General features: G+C 36.6%; 1 protein-coding gene across 1 annotated transcript in view; it reads right to left on the reverse strand.

The window, feature by feature from the left end:
- The window catches only part of ANXA10 (annexin A10), a 77,748-nt gene that overhangs the window by 34,819 nt on the left and 22,552 nt on the right, over positions 1 to 20,377 (reverse strand). Inside the window, exons 4-6 of the mRNA XM_069100493.1 lie at positions 8,242 to 8,355; positions 4,709 to 4,799; positions 3,342 to 3,421 (exon numbers count right to left, since the gene is read on the reverse strand). Of these exons, the coding sequence (XP_068956594.1) occupies positions 3,342 to 3,421; positions 4,709 to 4,799; positions 8,242 to 8,355 (285 nt within the window). The remainder of the gene's footprint in view (positions 1 to 3,341; positions 3,422 to 4,708; positions 4,800 to 8,241; positions 8,356 to 20,377) is intronic.

Raw genomic sequence — 20,377 nt, forward strand, 5'->3', positions numbered from 1 at the left:
TCTTCTTCTTCTTCTTCTTCTTCTTCTTCTTCTTCTTCTTCTTCTTCATCTCAATTCTTATACTCCTGTCCTCTTTGGGCCATTTGACACTGTTGACTATTCCATTCCTTGCTATTCTCTCTTAGTTTATATGACAGTACTTTTTCCCAGTTCTCCTTTTACTGCAATTATATAGCTTCTACTATGCTTTTTTTTTTTTTTGCAGATTTGTCTTCTACCTCTGAATCCCTATTTAGAAGGGAAAAACACACTTTCTGATCTCTCTCTTTCTCTCTCTCTCCCTTTCTCTCTTCCTCTCTCTCCTATCTCTCTCTCTCTCCCTCTCTGCCTCTTTTGTTTTTCTCTTACTCCTCTCTCCCTTAGCACTCAAAGACTTTAAAAATCTGACTCTAATCCTGCTTTTTAAATCTAGTCTAACATTATACACTCCATGTGTCTTGGGTGCACGCACAAAATGGGACCATTCGATGTTCCCTGACTATATCCCACCACTTCCTGCTTCTACATATTTTTCTCATGTTTTCTTCTATGGCTGGAATGGTTCCGTCAGACCCCAGAATGTGCAAGTACTTGTACATGCCAAGTATTGAATAAGAGCTTATTGAATTGATAGTACAAATATATTTAATGTGCTTTATAGGATGTAGAGGTGGAAAGAGCTTTAAATATCATTTCATCTACATTTTATAGACAGAAAAGTAGAGAATCAGACAATACAGCATGTAGCAAAACTATGATGGGAACCCAGTTTTTCTGAGTTCAAGTCTTCATGAATCCTATTATGTATGATATATTTTAAAAGTTATAGCTATTTACTGAAAGGAACAAATACTTATCAATATAGCTATGGGACCATTGACAAGTTATTTAACCCCAAAGTATCCTAGGCAGCTCTCTAAGATCATAAATTGTTGAACATGTACAAATCTGCTTTGGTGGAGGGAGATTCTTCTTTGGGAGTTCATTTTACAAGTGGATTCATGAATTCAACTAAAAATATCTGACAAATACAGTAGAACCTTGACTTAATTTGTGGAATATATTTCTAGTACAGTCTATTTCCTCTTTCTAATCTCTTCCCTATTTTAAAACAATTATTTTCCTAGGTCATTATTGCTTCTTCTGAATTCTCACATTCTTGTCTCGTTTCTTTTACTTTTTAATGTGACAAAAAGATGGGGTACAGCAGCATGACTTTGATGAGGTTATGGGACCCAGACCCCTAAAAAGAAAAGACCATGTTTCTAGAAACAACTGAATTCCTGAATGTTCCCATGCATTCCAGCAACCCAGATCACTGGCCCACCCTACTTGATCACCTATTTAGCTTACTTGACATTCTTTCACTGTCATACTTGGCCTGCCCCATACTTCTTGAACTCCTTAATCCCACCTAGGTCATATAATTAGCCTACTTGTTATTCCTTTCACTGCTGCAACTGGCCCACCCCAGATTATTTGCCACTCTTTAATCTCATTCAGAACCTATCACTATCCCTTTTGTATAAAAGCATTGCTCTCTCCTCCCTTAAACTGCAGGTTCCCTAATAATGTAGCCTGCTTTATTGGCATTGCAATAAATCTTGTCACTGAACTTTGTGTGCCTGAATTCGTTCCAGCACCACCCTGTACCTTGACATTTTGGGGGTCCCAGCAATCCCAAACTGAGTCAACTTGATTCCTAAAAACCCTGTTAGAAGTAGGAAACTGCCTCAATATCTGGCATTAGAAGACAGAAAAGAGACTGACAAGAAGAAGTGAACTTTGGATAAAGTCTTTTGTGCTATTTTTGTTTACATGGTGGAAAGATGTGCACCAGGTGATAGGTAAATTTACAGTTCATTGAATAACTGGACCTAACATGTAATTAATGATTCAATGTCAGCCTCTAGGAAAGTAATGAGTTCTAAATTCACCTAACTGAACTATTGTTAAGCCTATATCTTTCCACCTTATCCACAAAAATAGCATGAAGCACTTGGCCAGATATATGAGGGAATATTATGGCATCTTGTTTTGCTCCCACAAAAATTATTGAGAGATAATCAATAGTTGTGGGGAAGTTTGCTTATCATATTTTACTAAGACAATGGCCATCCTGGTGCCAGGGGTAACTAGAAAGGTGGGGGTGTGATAAACAGCCCAGACCCTAGAGGTCATGCTTGGTCACAAGTATCCTCACTACCACACCTATGTAATCTGCATAAAGAGAGAATATAGGGGAATAAAGTGAGGAATTTGAACTAACCCTAACTCCAATAGGAAGGACAGAACTGCGTAATCTCACTCCTGTTTCTGTGTCAGTGCAGGTGTTCCCAGTGAGCATCAGATCTATTTTCTCACAAGAAGTATAATAAAAACCATCCTTTGCTCACTCTGTTTCTGAGTTCTTTCAGTGAGAAGGGGTTTGCCATGTTAAGGGACATATCACAAGGATCTTCCTAAGGATATGCTGCCAGGGAAACAGTGGACAGAGGAACCTCTTCTGGGCTAACTCCCTGAGCCTCCTTGGGAAGTCCTATGATCCATGCAAGTGTATTTTTCAGATCCGTTGCTGAAAGCTATCCCTGGTAACAGTGTCTATAGCATATCCTTAATCTAATAGTTAAATAGCCCTGTTCAAAAAAAATAAAGGAAGGAAGGAGGGAAAAAAAAGGAAAGAAAGAAATAAAGAATAAAATAAAATAATATTCTATTCTAGAATACCATTGGAGACTTAGAGGGAGGGATTAAAAGTGTGATGATTCTTATATGTTGAAAGTAATGATTCTAAATGCAACATTTTAAAAGCAACTACAATAATATTTGCTAGCATTTATATAGTGTTTTAATGTTTGCAAAGCATTTTACAAATATTGTCTCATTTAAACCTCATAATAACTCTGGGAAGTAGGTATTATCCTTCTTTTTTAAAAAAATATATGTATTTTTTAAAAAATGAAAAAGCTAAGGCACACAGAGGTTAAGGAACTTTCTGAGATTGTACAGTTAATAAGTGTCTCATTCCAGATTTAAACTAGGTCTTCCTAGAACTCTATCCGTTGTACCACCTACAAACTATAGTTGTTTGTATCAATATTTAATTTAGAATTTCCAATAAAACTACTGATTTAAAAAACTCTTCACAATTGAAAATAAAAATTGTACAGAGCATTAATTTCAAATCTCTTAATTCTTTTGGGAAATTATCTTACTCTCTATACCAAACAATTCCTCTGAATGTGATTGAGTGTTGAATGGTAGGTTAGAAACCAGTGCTTCCTAGTTTAATTTTGAACATAGTTTGACCTGTACTCATTTCTGAACAGTGTGTTTCATGTTTGGATCTGGGATTATAGTACCTGGACAAGATTCATAAGTGTGTCTCTGAAGTGTCCAGAAGTCTCTGAGTAAATGTCTTGTTGAAGGTCACTGTTGTATTCTGGTGAAGAAAAATCCAGTGTTAAAAGGAATGATTTATTATATACGTACACATGTGATGTGTTTGGAATACTCTAGTGATAATTCTCTAGAATTAGTAGGTTCAAAGCTCAGGAAATATATCCTCACAGTTGACATTTATGTCTTTTAATACCTTCTCCTCAAAAGTCATCATTAAGGATCACAGCAAAGAAACAACCAGTTGACTTTTTCTGCTGCACTCATAATTCTTTCACAAGCACCGATAAACACCACTGACAGCTATTTTGTAATGGCTTATTTCAGACTTAAAAGGAATTCATATTTTTGAGATGTAAGGAAACAGAGAAGCCATTGCTTCCCAGATGACCTCCCTGCAAATACTTGGAATGTTTTGTATTATTTTAAATTTTCCAAGTGTTGTGCCTCCTAGAAATTTCAAGGAAGATGGAGAAGGTTCCATGGCATTCAAGCTTATTGGAAAGAAAAATAGCTCACATTTCTATGCTGAAAGTTTTTAGAAAATCTGATCTTTGGGTGGATTGTGGTATCATATAGATTATTACTGTATAAATACAGCAAAATGATGAGTTGAGGCAATTGTGCAGATAAGTATTAAAGATATCAGAAGGAAAAGTTATTCATTGATATGAATCATTTTGTTGGTTGTCTATCATTGTAGTGACTTCCATTATGTAAATTGCTAAATTTACCTCTGTTTTGTCTATACAGAAATCATCCCTTTTACCTTTGGGTAGCATGTGAACACACGCCAATAAGATCATAAAATTATAGATTTAAAGTTGAAAGTTTCTTAGATGTTTTCTAGTCTCTTGTCTACTTTGCAAATGACTAAAATGAGACTTAAAAAGTAAAATGATTTGCCTATTGTCACAGATGGTAAGTGGCAGAATCAGAATTTGAACCAATTTAATTACCTCTAAATCCACTGTACTACTCTGCCTCCCAAGTATAACATGCCTCTGGATATCACAAACTGTCTGATAAGTATCCTGACTTGGAAGAGTTTGCCTATTAGGCACTAGCTATTCCCAATTTTTTATTTAGCCTACTTCTCCATGGAAACAAGTCAGGTTCATGTCATCACTATACATTAATATTGACTGAGAGGTCACTTTCAAAGACATTTAAAGGAGTAGCATATTTCCATGGAACACTCCATGCACTTAGCACATAGTAGGTGCTTAATAAATACTTGTTGACTAGACCTAAACTGGCATTTCTATTTGCTTGCACACACACACACACACACACACACACACACACACACACACACACTAAACATTACGTAAATAATATGCTTCTTTCATCTGGAAAATTTCTCCATTTGTTCTGGATGCTAATATATCAATGAGACAATTCTCTTCTGTGCCTGCTCCCTAGAAGGAAAACAAAACAAAACAGAGAAGACACATACTGTGAATTAATAGTTCAGAAAGTATTTAAATAAGGAGATATTTACATAGAATTGAATAACAAATATTTATCACTCCAGGTACATTATAAGGATTCTTCTTGATTGATGCTAGAAGAAGTATGCTGAGATCATTGAGACACTAAGACTATAGGACATTTGCAGTATGGAAATATAGATAAATCAATGCTAGTAGCTGAATAAATTTAATTTATAGGGGTAGAATTCTGGGAACCAACTCCTAGAGAGAGACTAAGTAGCTTCTGGCCCAGGGTCTGGTGACCTCCAAGATTATATGTATGTCTCTGATGGATTCAATTCAATTTAATTCAGTTCTACAAGCATTTATTCAGTTCTGCAAGCTGCCATGTGAAAGTCCCTTGTAGTAGGTGGTGGGCATTCAAAGCAAAAATAATAAATAAGATACAATAAAACTGGAATAGTCATAGGATCAAAAATTTAGAGTTGGATAGAGGTCATTAAGCCCCAACCTCCTTATCTTATGGGTGAGGAACAGTTATTAAATATCTGAGTCAGGCTTCAAACTCAGTTCTTTCTGACTCCAAGTTGAGCACTTTACCATTACCCCATCTGTCTCAATGAGCTTACATCCTATTCTCATTTTGACAGAGCCCAGATAATTTTAGCAATGATTCCATGAGCCAGAAAATATACTGTCTTCTGTCTTCTCCTTATACGGGTCTATCACAATGCCTGGTACTAAATCTTTACAAAGTGCTTATTGACTGTCAGGGACAGAAACATTTGCATTTTTCAGCGTGTTGTTTTCTCTTCACCTCTCACTTGGAGGAGGATCACTATTTCTCAGATAGCCAAGCTGAAATCGAAAAATCTACTGGCTCAGAAAACACGCAGAATCTTATAGAATTACAGAATTCAGAGTGGTAAGGGGCAACATTAGAGATTATCTAGCTAAAGTAGTGTCCAACTCAAATAGAAATTGTGTCACTCATCTACACATAAAAGTTGGGACAGGCACATATTGATTTAGTTGAAAATCTGATATTATCTATGTCTTATATTTTTAATTATTGTGTTAAATATTTCCTAATTATATTTTAATCTTGTTAGAGCTGCACACTAAAGTGTTGTGGGCTATGTGTCAGCCACCTCTCATCTAGCCTAATTTCCTCTTTTTTTTTTTAATATTTGAGCAAATTGAGCCCCAGAGTAATTTAAACTTGCTTAAGATAATGCAAGCATTAAGAACACAGAGGGAATTTAAACCCAGTCTTCTTGTTCTAAAGCAGCAACCTACAATAGAACAGTGGGTAACAGTTACTAAAACAAGGATGTGATTGTACTTTGGGTCCAGGGAGTAACTGAGCCAGGATAATTCTTGTCTAGGCCTTCTGCAGGGTATAGATCAAAGGAGATGTAATAATGCTCCTTGGTCCAAGTGAAGGGTTTAATCCTTTGGAGGAAATCACAAACTTTATGTTCTTCTGTGGTCTGCTTAAGATAAATGACTTTCTAGTATCCAAGCTAGTTATTTCCTTTTCATGTTATCACTGGGGCCTAGATAGTTTATCTTTTTTAAGATAAAATGGATTTGAATAGCAATATTTCCTATAAAAAGTCTTTCCATCTTTGCCATTGAAATTTGAGTACATGTACTTAAAAAAAATCAATCATAACTATAACTAAGATCTCTGGGACTGAGTATTAAAAAATCAGTCCTAGCCATATTTTTCTCCTAATTTATTATGCTCAATCTATGATAGTAATAATAATGATAACAATAATAGCAATTACATAGTACTTTAAAATTTTCAAAATTTGAAGGTTTCTCCCCTATAAAATGAATGGGTTCATTTTCTGTACTGACTGAATATGAAAGGCTCTGTATTAGTCCCCTCTTAGGTCCAAGAGTTTTTGACAATATTTTGTAAATATGATGATAGGAGGATCTGAGGTTCTATTGTTGTAGAAAATTCCTTTCTTTCATGAAGATCACTTAAAAAATACACCCCAGGGAGTCATATGAGGTTCTCAGGACTTGACTTGCCCAGGGTTACAGTTAGTAATAGTATGAGAAATAGAGATTTGAACCCAGATTTGAACTCAGTGATTAAACTTTTATTCTGAATGTATTTTGTAGGCCTTAGTTAAATCCCTGAGGTAGATAGAATTGACATGTATTTCAATATGACATAAAGTAGTCATGTTGAGATTTGAGGCTTGAGACACCAAAATACCAACACACCAGGTCCTGCTGAATGAATTTGATTCAAGCTTTCTCTCAGGCAAAGTAAAACAAAGTTTATCAAAGAATTCATCATAATGGGTAGACTCTTAAAGGAACCTAAGTATTTGTGATGCTTGTGTTGACAAGCAGGCCAGATTGAATCTCCTCTAAATTGAATCTGAGCACCTTCAGGGAGGGAAAATTGTTCTTTTATACAGAAAGATTGTGGGAGGGATCAAGGAGTGATCTAGAGTAGGGCTTTGGGGAGGATCTTGAGGAACTGAGGTCAGACTCTAGGAATGGGATTAAGGGAGGGAAGGGAAATAACTGAATGGCTCCCTGGAGATCACACAATGGAGGGCTAGGCTAGTTTAAGCTAACAGAATTGGGTATAGATAGGATTATATTGATAGGATTAAGGGTGGGAAGTAGCTGGACAATGGAGGGCTAGTCTAGGTTAAGAGTAGCAGAGATTTGGGTCTAGCTATAATGAAAATTTATGGCCTCAGGCAAATGCCTCCTCAAGTGGGAAGATTCAAGGGGATTCCCAGAGTCTAAACTCCATCAGTTCCAAATGTAGAGAAGACTTTAAGGATGTTTATTCTATCCCTAAATAATAACTGGTCTTTCCCCACATACCACAGACTGTGATAATCTCTGCCAACTAATTTTGAAAAGATTTCAGAAATCCTGCTGGTGATCATGTATAGGCTTGAAGGAATGCACAATCTCCAAGCAACAGCAACAAAAAAAATCTTAATAGAATCTGTAATTATTTCATTTTTAAGAAATTACTTTCTTGTAAGGAAAAAAAACACAACTCTATTCTTCAAAATGGAAATTTAGATGCATGGGAAAGCATATTATTTCATAAAGGAGAAACTTAAGGTCTTATCAAAATAAATAGAAAACATGGCATAAACATTTCATCTCTGGTTCTATTTCTTATTTGTACGTGATATGCTAAAGTGATTGCCAACTTTTTAAAGAGTAGAATATTATTTCTGCCCTCCTTAATATAACAAAAAATATAAATTGCATTGCATAATGCATTTCTCATTTCTCATTATGGCTCACTTGGAAATGGCTTTTACAATTGAAGATCACATTAAATGTCAGAGAGCAAGAGAAATAAATGTGATTACAGGCAAATAGTATCTGAGGGTAGTTCCCAGGGTTTGGGGGATTGTAGAAATACCTTCATGGCATGCCAGAGCTCATGAGCATCATAAGATGGTGGTGGATACATCAAACCAACCATAACATCCTTAAAATGCCCTGAAAGATTCTCCTTTAGGTCTGCAATCAAATCCTACAGAGGAAAACAAAACAGTAAATCCATAAGCTATCCACATTGTGACATATCTATATCAGAGTTATCATGGCTTAGCGGTCCAGAAGACATTGGTTTAAGTCCGGCATCTGACATTGTGTGACGTTAGGTATTTAATTATATATTAGGTACATAGAATTGACCTCTCAGAGCATCGAGAGATGCTTTCCCTAAAGATGTTCTCCCCAGGTATGCAATCCCTAAGACTGTAAATGGTGGAAAAAAATTGCTAATAAACATTGATTGAACATAGATCTTATGTTTGTTGGCACATAGATTTAGAGCTAGGAGGGACTTGAGGTACCAGTTAGTCCAACTCATTCATTTTATAAATGAGGAACCTGAGGCTCAAAGAAGTTTAAGTGATTTATATGTCCATCACAGGATTTAAAATAATTCTTTTGTCTCTAAATACAAGGTCTTTCAACTGTAGCATGTGCCTTCCTCATTAGACCAAAAATCTGTAACCTTATCTCTACCTGTACAAATCATGGAATAGTGGAAAATGCATTTTACAGTCTGAAATAATACCTCATCTCGAATCCTTCCACAAAGCAGATACCTTACTGTTGGAAAAAAAGAGTGGTTTGGGAACAGACTAATTAGTGAATCTTGTTAGACTGAAAACTTCAAGATGCCTGCTGACTGAATTTTACCCCATTTCCTCATGAAAAAATATCTTAGCATATGCAGCAATACATAGACAGGATAACATTGTACCTTCTTCTATCCAACCCTCCAAACACACACACACTGCCTTGATCTCACTGTAAATATGAATAGTAATTGAAAATGAAGTAGACTTTACCTGGGCTTGTTTACTCAGTGCCCTTGATTACCTGGTGGGGTTTTAGGAAACATTATTCTTCAACAAAAATAATTTTTTCCCCATTGTGATAATAAAGATCCTAAAAGGGAAAGAACTGATTCCTCCATTGCCCAAAAGCTTGTGTTACCTATTCTGACTGTTTTAAAAAACAATAGCAACAATCTTTTAGGCATTTCTGAAAATTACTGCTACACTATTATTGTAATGCATAAAAGAGTATTGAAAGGGGAAATAAATTTTTTTTCTAAAGTCAAACATGCTAGGTTTTCTTTGTTAAAATATGAGAATCTTAAAAAAAATCAGTTTGCCAAATTACAGAAGTACAAAAATTGATAAGAAAAGACATCTCATTCTCAATCTTTGAAGTTATATTAACAGAAATATATGTATATATTACATATATAACACATAATATAAATGCATACATATACTCTTTTTGCAGAAAAATGTTTACTAGAAAAAAGGTTTTCTAGAAAAAGATTTGTAAAACAATTTCACATGGTTCAAAGACTAGTAAAAATGTGTGGATAATATTCCATCTTTTTTAATGTACCCAAGGTATTAATTCAAATTTGTTCTGATCATATATATTAAGATTTCTTAGTCATGGGGCTGCTAGGTGGCTCAGTGAATAGAGTACCGGCCCTGCAGTCAGGAGGACCTGAGTTCAAATCCAGCCTCAGACACTTAACACAAAAACTAGCCAAGTGACCTTGGGTAAATCACTTAACCCCAAAAAGCAAAAACAAAAAAACAAACAAAAAGATGTCTTAGTCCCACAGAAAGACATACAAATTTTAAGAATAAAGAAAGAATAATCATAAATTGAATTTTAAATGCCACATATGAGCATGTTTCTTTTTAAGTAAAAAACCATTTATCTGCTGAGTACTACAGATATGAGGACCATATGGCTTATATTTTCCTGAGTAATAGCTACTTCAATATTTTTCTCCTGTTGTCCTTACAAACCATCAAAATTTCTTAGGCATTACACTATGTCAGCAACTAGATATTGAAAGAATCAAGACAATAAACATTACCAAAAAAACCCCATAACTCATAACATTGAGAACTACAAAATATGGAGAAATAGGGACTGAAGAAGTGTTGAAATTAATAGTAAAAATCAAGAACCTTACCCTTGTCAGTGTTATGTAAGAGAGTTGTTGGTAGGGGCTAGCTTTTATTTTTTTCTTTGTATCTATAGGGAATAGCAGAGAACCTTGAATAATATTAAGCATATCAGTGTTTCTTAATAAATGCTACTTGAAAGAATGAAAAAATAAAAAAAAGTTATGCTTTACGCCTTTAGGAGAGAATTATCAAAGTGAGAAAACATGGCATGTACCCAAATGATGGAATATTAATATAAAATAACAAATGTTTAACAGTTTACTTTTACTTTCAATATTACTTTTATACATTATCAGATACTAAATAAATAGTATACAGTAGGTACAGTAAAAAGTTACAATGCTAGGCCAGATCTAATAAAGATGAATTTAAAAGAAATGCATAAAGTCTTACCCTTACATTGTGGGGGAGGGGGGTGGAGACCAATTAACTTCACCAATGTAAGACTGAGGAGGTGTGACTAGAAGAGTTTTATTGAAAAAAATATTTTGAAATTTCAGTGGACTAGAATCTTTATGCAAATCAAAATTTTGTTTGTGATAGCCCAAAAAATGAATGCAAACACAAACTGTGTTAAGAGAAGCCTTGTTGTGCAGGAGTAGTGAGGTGATAGCCTGCTGTACTCTGTCAGACTCCACATCTACAACATTGAGTTCAGTTCTGGGCATCACTTTTTAGGAGGCTCATTTATATACTGTTGTGTGGGATATGGTGAAGACCCCTCACAGACTCTTAGGAGGGGGATCCTCATACACTTTCAGAATTTAAGTCTGGGTTTTCAATTCAGTTTTTCTGTAAAAATAAGCTGCTGACCCTGAAGTATTCCAGGAGAAGAGGATGGGAACACAGGATGCAAATACATCTGCATATTTACCCATGTCAAGAGACTAATAAAGATGGGAGTTACACAAGATTTCTTAGAATACTACTTCGGCAGGTGTGATAGTAATGGCAATTAAAGATTCCCCTGTATTGGCTTGGTTTTCAAATTGATTGTATTAAAACCCAGAGTTTGTTAATCCCACCTGTGGGATGGGCTTGTTGATGTGAAAAGAAAGTCCTGAAGTAGGAGGAGCTGGTGATGTAGATTTGGAGAGACAGGAGAGAGGCGGAAGATCTTTTTTTGGAAGCAGCACCTCGTGGAGAGAGAGAGACTAAGAGAATTGCTGGTGGCCGCTTTGATTTGCCCTGGACTTTTGAGACCTGCCCCCTGAGCTGCCAAGGACTGAGGAGACATGGCTGTTTTGCTGGTACTTTGTCTGTCTGTTTTGATGTTATTTTGCCAGATTTGTCCACTGGTGAAAGACTGTCCTTTTGTTGAAGAAGTCCTGGAACCTGGCTGTTCGCTAAGAAGGCCTGCGACTGCCCTGCAGACAGAGAGTGAATACTGTCCACTGGTGAGGGACAGTACTGTTGTTGCAGGGGTCTGGAGACTGTCCTGAAGACAGAGTGAATACTGTCCACTGGTGAGGGACAGTGCTGTTGTTGCAGGGGTCTGGGAGCCTTTCTGTTGGTTCAGAAGCCCTGAAGAAGGATTTTCTTGTTGTATGTTTACAGAAATCCTGGGAGAGGGCTTTGCTAATGTGTTCAGGGGTTCTAGGACTGTTCTACAGACAGAGGATAAATTCATGAAGGGACTGGCAATGTACCTTGTGGCTTTGCTAAGCCTTGTCTCCCCAGGAACTAAGATTGCTGAGAACTTGCCTCGTGTCAAGATGAAGAAAAGACCTCAATTTGGGTATTAAGTGCTGTGTTTAAACTTGATGTAACTCTGGGGTAGATTCAATTGTGATCCAGGGGTGGGGAACTTTTGACCTTATGTTTGGAAACTAATCTCCATTTGAGAAGAGGGGCTTTGTGGTGGACTTAATTAAGGTATAGCCTAGGGGTGGAGAAGTATTTAGAACAGAGACTTTGTAATTGATTGAATGATTGGAAGGTCCTGGGGTGGGGTAGTACTTGGAGATTATTTAATCACGCTTAGTAAATGCTGTACTTTGAATGATGTCATGTTTTGATCTTCTCTGTTCTTGGTTTGTCACTGAATAAAATAGAGAGCACCTATGCTGGTATTTTGAACCTGGGAAGTTGCCTTCTTTTGGCATTACATTACAGCAGGATAATCATATCTGCTTGGTTCCTTGCCTAGTTATACTATAAGGGCAAGTTGACCATGAAGTATTTCAGTAACAAGGACAAGGACACAGTCTTTGATCACATCTGTACATTAATCTAAAGAAAAGGGGCCCTGGGGAGAAGCCAAGATGGTGGCATAGAAACACAAACTTGGAGTAAGCTCCTGCTCCAATGACTTACGATACATGTAAAAAAAATGACTCTAAACAAATATTAGAGGTACAGAACCCACAAAGTGACAGAGAGAAACAAACCTCCTGCTGAAGGCAGCCTGGCAGGCCAATAGGAAGGTTCTATCACATGGAGCTGGGAGCCGAACACAGCCCCCTTGAGCTGCAATTCTGGCCCCAGGGTGGCCTGACCACCTGTGACCAGAGCAGACTTCAGGAGAGTGAATCACCAGCAGCTGTGGTGGTTTCCAGACTTCTCAACCCATAAATGCCAAAGACAAAGTAAAAGGTCAGTGTGGAACTCTATTGGAAAGGAGGGGTATAGAAGAGTGGGGTCTGACCCCTGCCCCCAGGGTGGGAAGTGGTGGAGGTATGGGGGCTGCAGCCGCTGCCACATGGCTCCTTCTGGAGCTCCTGTCCTGCAGATTGTAGGGGGAATAAGCATCCATTCAGAGGGCAATCACTCTTGAGAAGTCTGGTGAGCCCCTGGGAAAGGAACAGTCTAAAAAGTCTAGAATGGGAAAACTTCCTAAACTTTCCAAAGGATAGTCCTCTTGGGAATAGACTCAAAGATTAATGGCAGTCCTGGGTGGTGGTCCTGGGGTGTGTAGCCAGTGTGCCAGAGTTTTTGGGGACTATAGAGTGGGCACCTTCATAATAGCTCCAACAGCTACAAAAATCACAGCAATTTGGGACAAAGCTCTCTCTATTCTGGAAGCAGAGTTCTACAATAGAAAAGAGCTCAAAAGCCAAGTAATTGGCTGGCAATATGAGCAAGCAGAGGAAGCACAAACAGACCATTGAATCCTTTTTTGGGGACAAAAAGGATCAAAGCATGGAACAAAGGAAGACAATGATGTCAGAACTCCTGCATCAAAAGCTTCCAAGAAAAATATGAACTGCTTACAGGCCATAGAAGAGCTCAAGAAGGTTTTGAAAATCAAGTCAGAGAAGTAGGGGAAAAATTGGGAAGAGAAAGGAGAATGATGCAAGAAAATTAGGAAAAGTGACTCAACAGCATGCTAAAGGAGATCTCAAAAAATACTGAAGAAAATAACACCTTAAAAAATAGACTAACTGAAAGGGCAAAAGAGGCACAAAAAGCCAATGAGGATAAGAATGCCTTTAAAAGCCCACTTTGCCAGATGGAAAAAGGGATTTCAAAAACTCACTGAAGAGAATAATCTCTTCAAAATTAAGTTGGAGCACTTGGAAGCTAATGATTTTATGAGCAATCAAGATACTATAAAACAGATCCAAACAAATGGGAAAAAATAGAAGGCAATGTGAAATATCTCATTGGAAAAACCTCTGACCTGGAAAATAGATCCAGGAGAGATGATTTAAAAATTAGTAGATTACCTGAAAGCCATGATCAAAAAAAGAAATTTCTTTCAAGAAATTATCAAGCAAAATTTCCCTGATATTCTAGAACCAAAGGGCAAAATAGAAATTGAAAGAATTCAGCTATCACCTCTTGAAAAGGGTCCCAAAAAGAATACTCCTAGGAATATTATAGCCAAATTCCAGAGTTCCCAGGTAAAGGATAAAATACTGCAAGCAGTCAGGATGAAACCATTTAAGTACTGTGGAAACACAATCAGGAAAACACAAGACCTAGCAGCTACTACATAAGGGATTGGAGGGCTTGGAATATGATATTCCAGAGGTTAAAGGAGCTAGGACTAAAACCAACAATCACCTACCCAGCAAAACTGAGTATAATGCTTCAGGGGAAATTATGGTCATTCAATGAAATAAAGGATTTTCAAGCAATCTTGATGAAAAAACTAGAGCTGAACAGAAAATTTGACTTTTATCTACAAAAAGTAAGAGAAGCATGAGAAGGTAAACAGGAAAAAGAATTCATAAGTAACTTATTAAAGTTGAACTATTTACATTCTATTCCTACATGGAAAAATGATAATTGTAACTCATAAGACTTTTCTCAGTATGAGGGTAGCAGAAAGATATATATATATATATATATATATATATATATATATATATATATATATATACACACACACATACATACATACACACATACACATATATATACACATACATACATATATATGTATGTATAGGGGGTGTATGTGTATATAAATATATATGTGAGTGTGGGTATATGTAGGTAAATGTACACATAGACAGAGGGCACAGAATGAGTTTAATATGAAGGGATGATATCTAAAAAAATACAATTAACAGGTGAGAAAGGAATTTATTGGGAGAAGGAGAGAGGGAGAGATAGATTAGGGTAAATTATCTTATATAAAAGAGGCAAGAGAAAACTGCTACAATGCTTAAGGAGGGAATAACATACACACTCAATTGGGTATCTTACCCTACAGGAAAAGAGTGGGGAAGGGGATAAGAGGGGGATAATAGAAGGGATGGCAGATTGGGGGAGAGGGTAATTAGAAGCAAACACTTTTGAAAAGGGATTCGGTCAAAGGAGAAAATAGAATAAGTGGCTGGTGGGATAGGATGGAGAGAAATATAGTTAGTCATTCACAGTATAACTACTATGGAAATGTTTTGCATAAGTACAAGCTATATTAAGTTTCTTGTCTTCCCATTAGGGGTGGGTGAGGACAGAAGAAGGAAAAAATTCTGGAACTCAAAGTTTTAAAAACAAATGTTTAAAAAAAAGGATTTTTTACAGGTAACTGGGAAATAAGATATACAGGCACTGGCATATAGAAATCTATCTTACCCTACTAGAAAGTTAGGGGGGGAATGGGGCAGGATATAAGAGGGAACAGATTGGGGGAAGGGGTATTCAGTAGGCTTGCTGCTTGGGGGTGGGTGGTAGGGGAAATATGGGGAGAAAAATTTGTAACTCAAAATTTTGTGGAAATGAATTTTGAAAACTAAAAATAAACAAATAAATTGGGGGGAGAAAAAGAAAGGGGACCCCCCAAAATGTAGGAGTTGTGCCAAAGTTAACAGACTGCTATACATAAAATAATTGCGCCTGCTTACTATGCATTTCATCATTAGAGTAGATTTATTGTGTTTAGATTGTACCCTCAAAGCTCATGATAATGGGCTGAGAGGAAAGGGGTTAGGGAGGGGGATTGTGATTAGGGGTCTATAAAAGAATTTGCCTTCTCTGTGTCTGGCATGGTCTGACACAGGATGTATTGAATGCATTTGGATCAAAATTTATTTGATCCAAACAAATGAAAAAAAAATAGAAGGAAATGTGAAATATCTCATTGGGAAAATCACTGACCTGGAAAATAGATCCAGGAGAGATAATTTAAAAATTGCTGGACTACCTGAAAGCCATGATCAAAAAAAGAACCTAGAAATCATCCTTCAAGAAATTCAAAAAGAAAAATGGGAGACACAAGATAAGAGAGACAAGGAAAATTTTATAATCCAGGATGGGAAAGCAATCTCATCAGTCCTGGGAAAGGAAGTAGGGAGAGAGGGATAGAAGGTAGAGGAGTCTGCCTGTTAATGCATTAGATATTATATGTAGTTAATTGTTTACATTATAATAAGAATGATTTGATGAAACTGTGGGTTACTGCTTTACTGTTAAAGCCTAACATTGTTAATTGTTAATTTGTATGGAAAGGAGTGGCTAGGTGAAAAATGTTATTCTGACTAGTTCTGCTCATTCATTCATTCAGAACCATCCCCCTGTAAGCATGGGGGTTGTCAGGCAAGGGCATTAGTATTGGCCCTCCCCCAGGTCCATGTTGATTCCCCTTATTTGATAAACTAACCAAGGCCCCTAGAAACCACCTGTGTGGCCAAGGTCATCAGCCCTGGAAAAGGAGCTTATTTTAGTTATAAAGCTCCTAAACAATGAACTTGACATGCTAAGAAGTAGCAAATCTATGTACAAAATACTGAAAAGGATATCTAACAATTGGCTTTTATACCAGGATAAGTTTAAAATTTGTGAAGGGAAAAATGTTAAAAAAGGGAATCCCTTATGTATGCGAGTCCTGGTAAATCTTTATGGTATATTGCAACTCAATGAGAGTAAATTTATATTAAAGTAAAAGGGCTTGGGGACCATGCTGCATGTGGATGTGTTGTCCAATTAGGTCCCTACTTTTCATCTTTCTGACAGGTCAATGGAAAGTTAGGCATAAAGTAAATATATTTTGCTGTTTTAAGGACATTCTCCCTGAATGTTGTGGGAATAATTAGATACATATTTGTGAGGTTAGACATTAACCTCTTTGTTTTTTTTTTTACTCTGGGATTCCAGTATAGAACAGTTGTTAGTAATGGGGATCAGAGGGTTGAAAAGATAAATGAAAATTTGGTTAGAAATATGGATTACAGTATGAATTCAGATCAAGCATGATCAGAGAAGGAGAGGGAAGCTTGGGAAGTAGATGCAAATCTATTATAGCAATAATTTATAATCTTGATGGGAGTTTTGATTTTTTATGAACAAGAATAAATATAAAAATGAATACAGGTTATTTGAGGCTCACTTTAAAGATGTCCCTTAACCAATGTGAGATTATAAATCATAAATTGATTGATGGAGCCTGCTATTTAACATTTTATGGGACTGTTAACTTACTGTTTCCCTGAGTCTAACACCAGGTATGAATATTGAGAAAGGCTATCCAAGCTAGCTGAGCCACTGACCTATAATGCCAGACCCTGTGAAGTACAGGTATGGAATGCAGAGGGAAGGTCAGGAGAATGACTGTTCCACATGAGCTGAGGTAGAATTCTCCGGACTTGATCTACCCATTGACAGCTGGAAGACTTTAAGCTTGGCTCAATGCAGATTGCAGCTTGGTATACATTTTGCCTGAAATTGACATTCTGAAGTTGGGAAATATGGTTCCCTCATTATACTTTTGCCCTATTCTTGGTGGAAAGTTTCAATAGTCAAAAGTTTTGAAAATACAACAACAAATCTATTAAATACTTGATTCTGGAACATCTTAAGTTACTATGAGATTAAGCTATTAGGCTCAGCATTTAGGATAGGTATTCCTGTATAAGTCAGGGTCCTTTTGTTCTTTATAATAATGTGAAGACAAGTAGCTCAAGGGTTTGTGGGAATATTATTCTGCTATTTAGTTAGTATCACATTTGTCTCAGTTTTGCTATTAGTTAATGTTAAAAGGAGAATAGTTTGTAGACTACTTAGTAAATATTTTAATTGTCTTAAAGTGATAGCTTAATGTAAATCCCTTAGTGAAAGCTCATCCTCCTGGTGGAGGAATTAATAATGGATTAATGCAAAATATAAGAAACTGGTCCTAATGTGTGATCCTGACAATTGACCAAGATTCCAATTTTAATTTTGTAAGAATGATAAGGGTTAAGGAGGGGTAATTTAAATTGGTTCCAAGGTTATTTTGTAGGAAAGCGAATGAAAGAAGGCAGAAGAAAAAGAGCCTGGGATGCAGTGCTGAGGATGGATAGCTGGAAAGTGACCAGAGGACTTCTATCAGATGATATACTCCCACCAGACAGCAGTGTGAAAAGAGACTTTTGGATTTTGAAGGTATAATTGTTTGTTATTGGGTTTTTTTGAGTCTCTGTATCTGTACTCATAAAGGGGACTGCCCCCTTGTATATTGTCAGTGCGATGATCTTATTTAAAGAGGAGATGGGAATTAGAATTAAGAAAAGTGGGGAAACTTCAAAAAGGTATAAAAGAACAGGGATGGGCCCCAGTAGAACATGAGGACAAAACCAAATTGGATGGAGGAGTCGGGGATGAGAGAGCAGAAAGAATGTATCAGGAATGGTGTGAGGGGTCTTCAATGAGCAAATGAGAAGGAGGGATTGTGTGGGATATGGTGAAGACCCCTCACAGACTCTTAGGAGGGGGACCCTCATAGACCTTCATAGAATTAAAAGCTGGGTTTTGAATTAAGTTTTTCTGTGAAAGCAAGCTGCTGACCCTGAAGTGTTCCAGGAGCATAGAACGGGAACACAGGATGCAAAAGTATCTGCATGTTTACCCAGGTCAAGAGACTAACAAAGATGGGAGTTGTACAAGAATTCTTAGAATATTAAATCTAAAATTTAGAATACTTAAACTTAGAATACTAAATAATACCAAATACTAAATAAAAATACTAATTCTTAAATACTAAAATACTAAATTTTTAGAATACTAAATACTAAATCTGCAGGATAATCATATCTGCTTGGTTCCTTGCCCAGTTATGCTATAAGGGCAAGCTGACCGTGAAGTATTTCAGAAACAAGGACAAAGACACAGGCTTTGATCATGTACATTAATCTAAAGAAAAGGGGCCCTGAAAAATGTAGGAGTTGTGCCAAAGTTAACAGACAGCTAAACTTAAAAAATAATCGTATCTGCTTACAATGTGTTTCATCAGTCATTTGAATAAATTTATTGCATTTTGATTGTACCCTGAAAGCTCATGATAATGGACCAAGTGGAAGAGGGTTAGGGAGGGGGATTGTGATTAGGTGTCTATAAAAGAATTCGTTTTCTTTGTGTCTGGTGTGGTTTGACACCGAGAACGTATTGAATGCATTTGGTATGAGTCGCTCTTTCTTGCAAGATCGCAATAAACTCCTTTCTACTTTCTACTTTGAGAAGCCTCTGAGTTTAATTTGTTTAAGGACTTTGCATGTTCCACACACTGTGGAATATAAAGAAGACTCCAAACATGATTAAGAAAGCCCTGTAGATATTGCCAAATGAGGATCAATTAAAGTTGAGGGGTTGTATGGAATATAGAAGACTTAGGCATGGGGAAGTTATTTAGACCTATCTGAAAAGTTATAGAAAAGAATTAGACTTCTGTGTGGCCTCAGGGAAAAGAACTAAGATCTATGAGGAATGGCAGAAAGAATAAAATGTAGGTTTGAAGTAAGGGAAAGAAAACCCAAATTCCTCACAATTAATACTCCTCTAAAGAAGGCATTCTTAGAACAAAAACTGGATGTTTACTTGTCCAATATTTGAGAAGATTTTTATTCTGGTTTAGTTTGTATTCAATGGCATTTTGAAATTTTTCCACATTCTGAGATGATGTGATTACAGTTTCAGAAAAGAGCATGGATGTGTCAGAAAAACGCATCCTTTATGGAATAAGTGAGGTTTTAGCCAGGCCCTAGAGGATGGTTGTGATTTGCAGAATCAAAAAGTATAGATGGGGAGGCAATTGCATATAGTAGGGTGTGGGGAGTCAAAGAAGCCTGATTCAGGACTCAGACTATTTACCCTATAGAAGGTCCTTTGCAATGTGGCTTTTTGTTAAGATTTCTCCTTGGGTCTTTTGATATGGGTTACACTTATAAGGATGTTACTTGAGTTCTGAGATCAATAGGCTCTACCCCAAGATTTTAGTTAATGAGAGCCAAAATATTTGCTTCAGCACTCAGGTATCTTTGGGTGGTCAGCTCTTAACATGATGTATTTTGATGATTGTGGCTTTGGCTTTGAAGTCTGCTCTCAATTGTATCCATTTATGACTGTGGCAGCATTAGGAGGTACTTGAGGCCTAGATCAAAGGTTTTACCCTAAGACTTTAGTCTCCTAGATAACAAATCCTTATCAAATTATCTATTCTGTGCTATTTAGGATATAACAGAGTAAGGTAATGATAAGAATACTCAAGTCCTATTCCTTTGTCTCATTTGTTTTATGTAAACCTTGTGCTAAAAATCAATAAATGGAGAGAAACAGAGAGAGAGAAAGAGAGAGAGAGAGAGAGAGAGAGAGAGAGAGAGAGAGAGAGAGAGA

Source organism: Petaurus breviceps, unplaced genomic scaffold, assembly GCF_028583685.1.
Source record: "Petaurus breviceps papuanus isolate PSGF00001 unplaced genomic scaffold, PetGlider_PUasm1.0 126, whole genome shotgun sequence".
Lineage (NCBI taxonomy): Eukaryota > Metazoa > Chordata > Mammalia > Diprotodontia > Petauridae > Petaurus > Petaurus breviceps.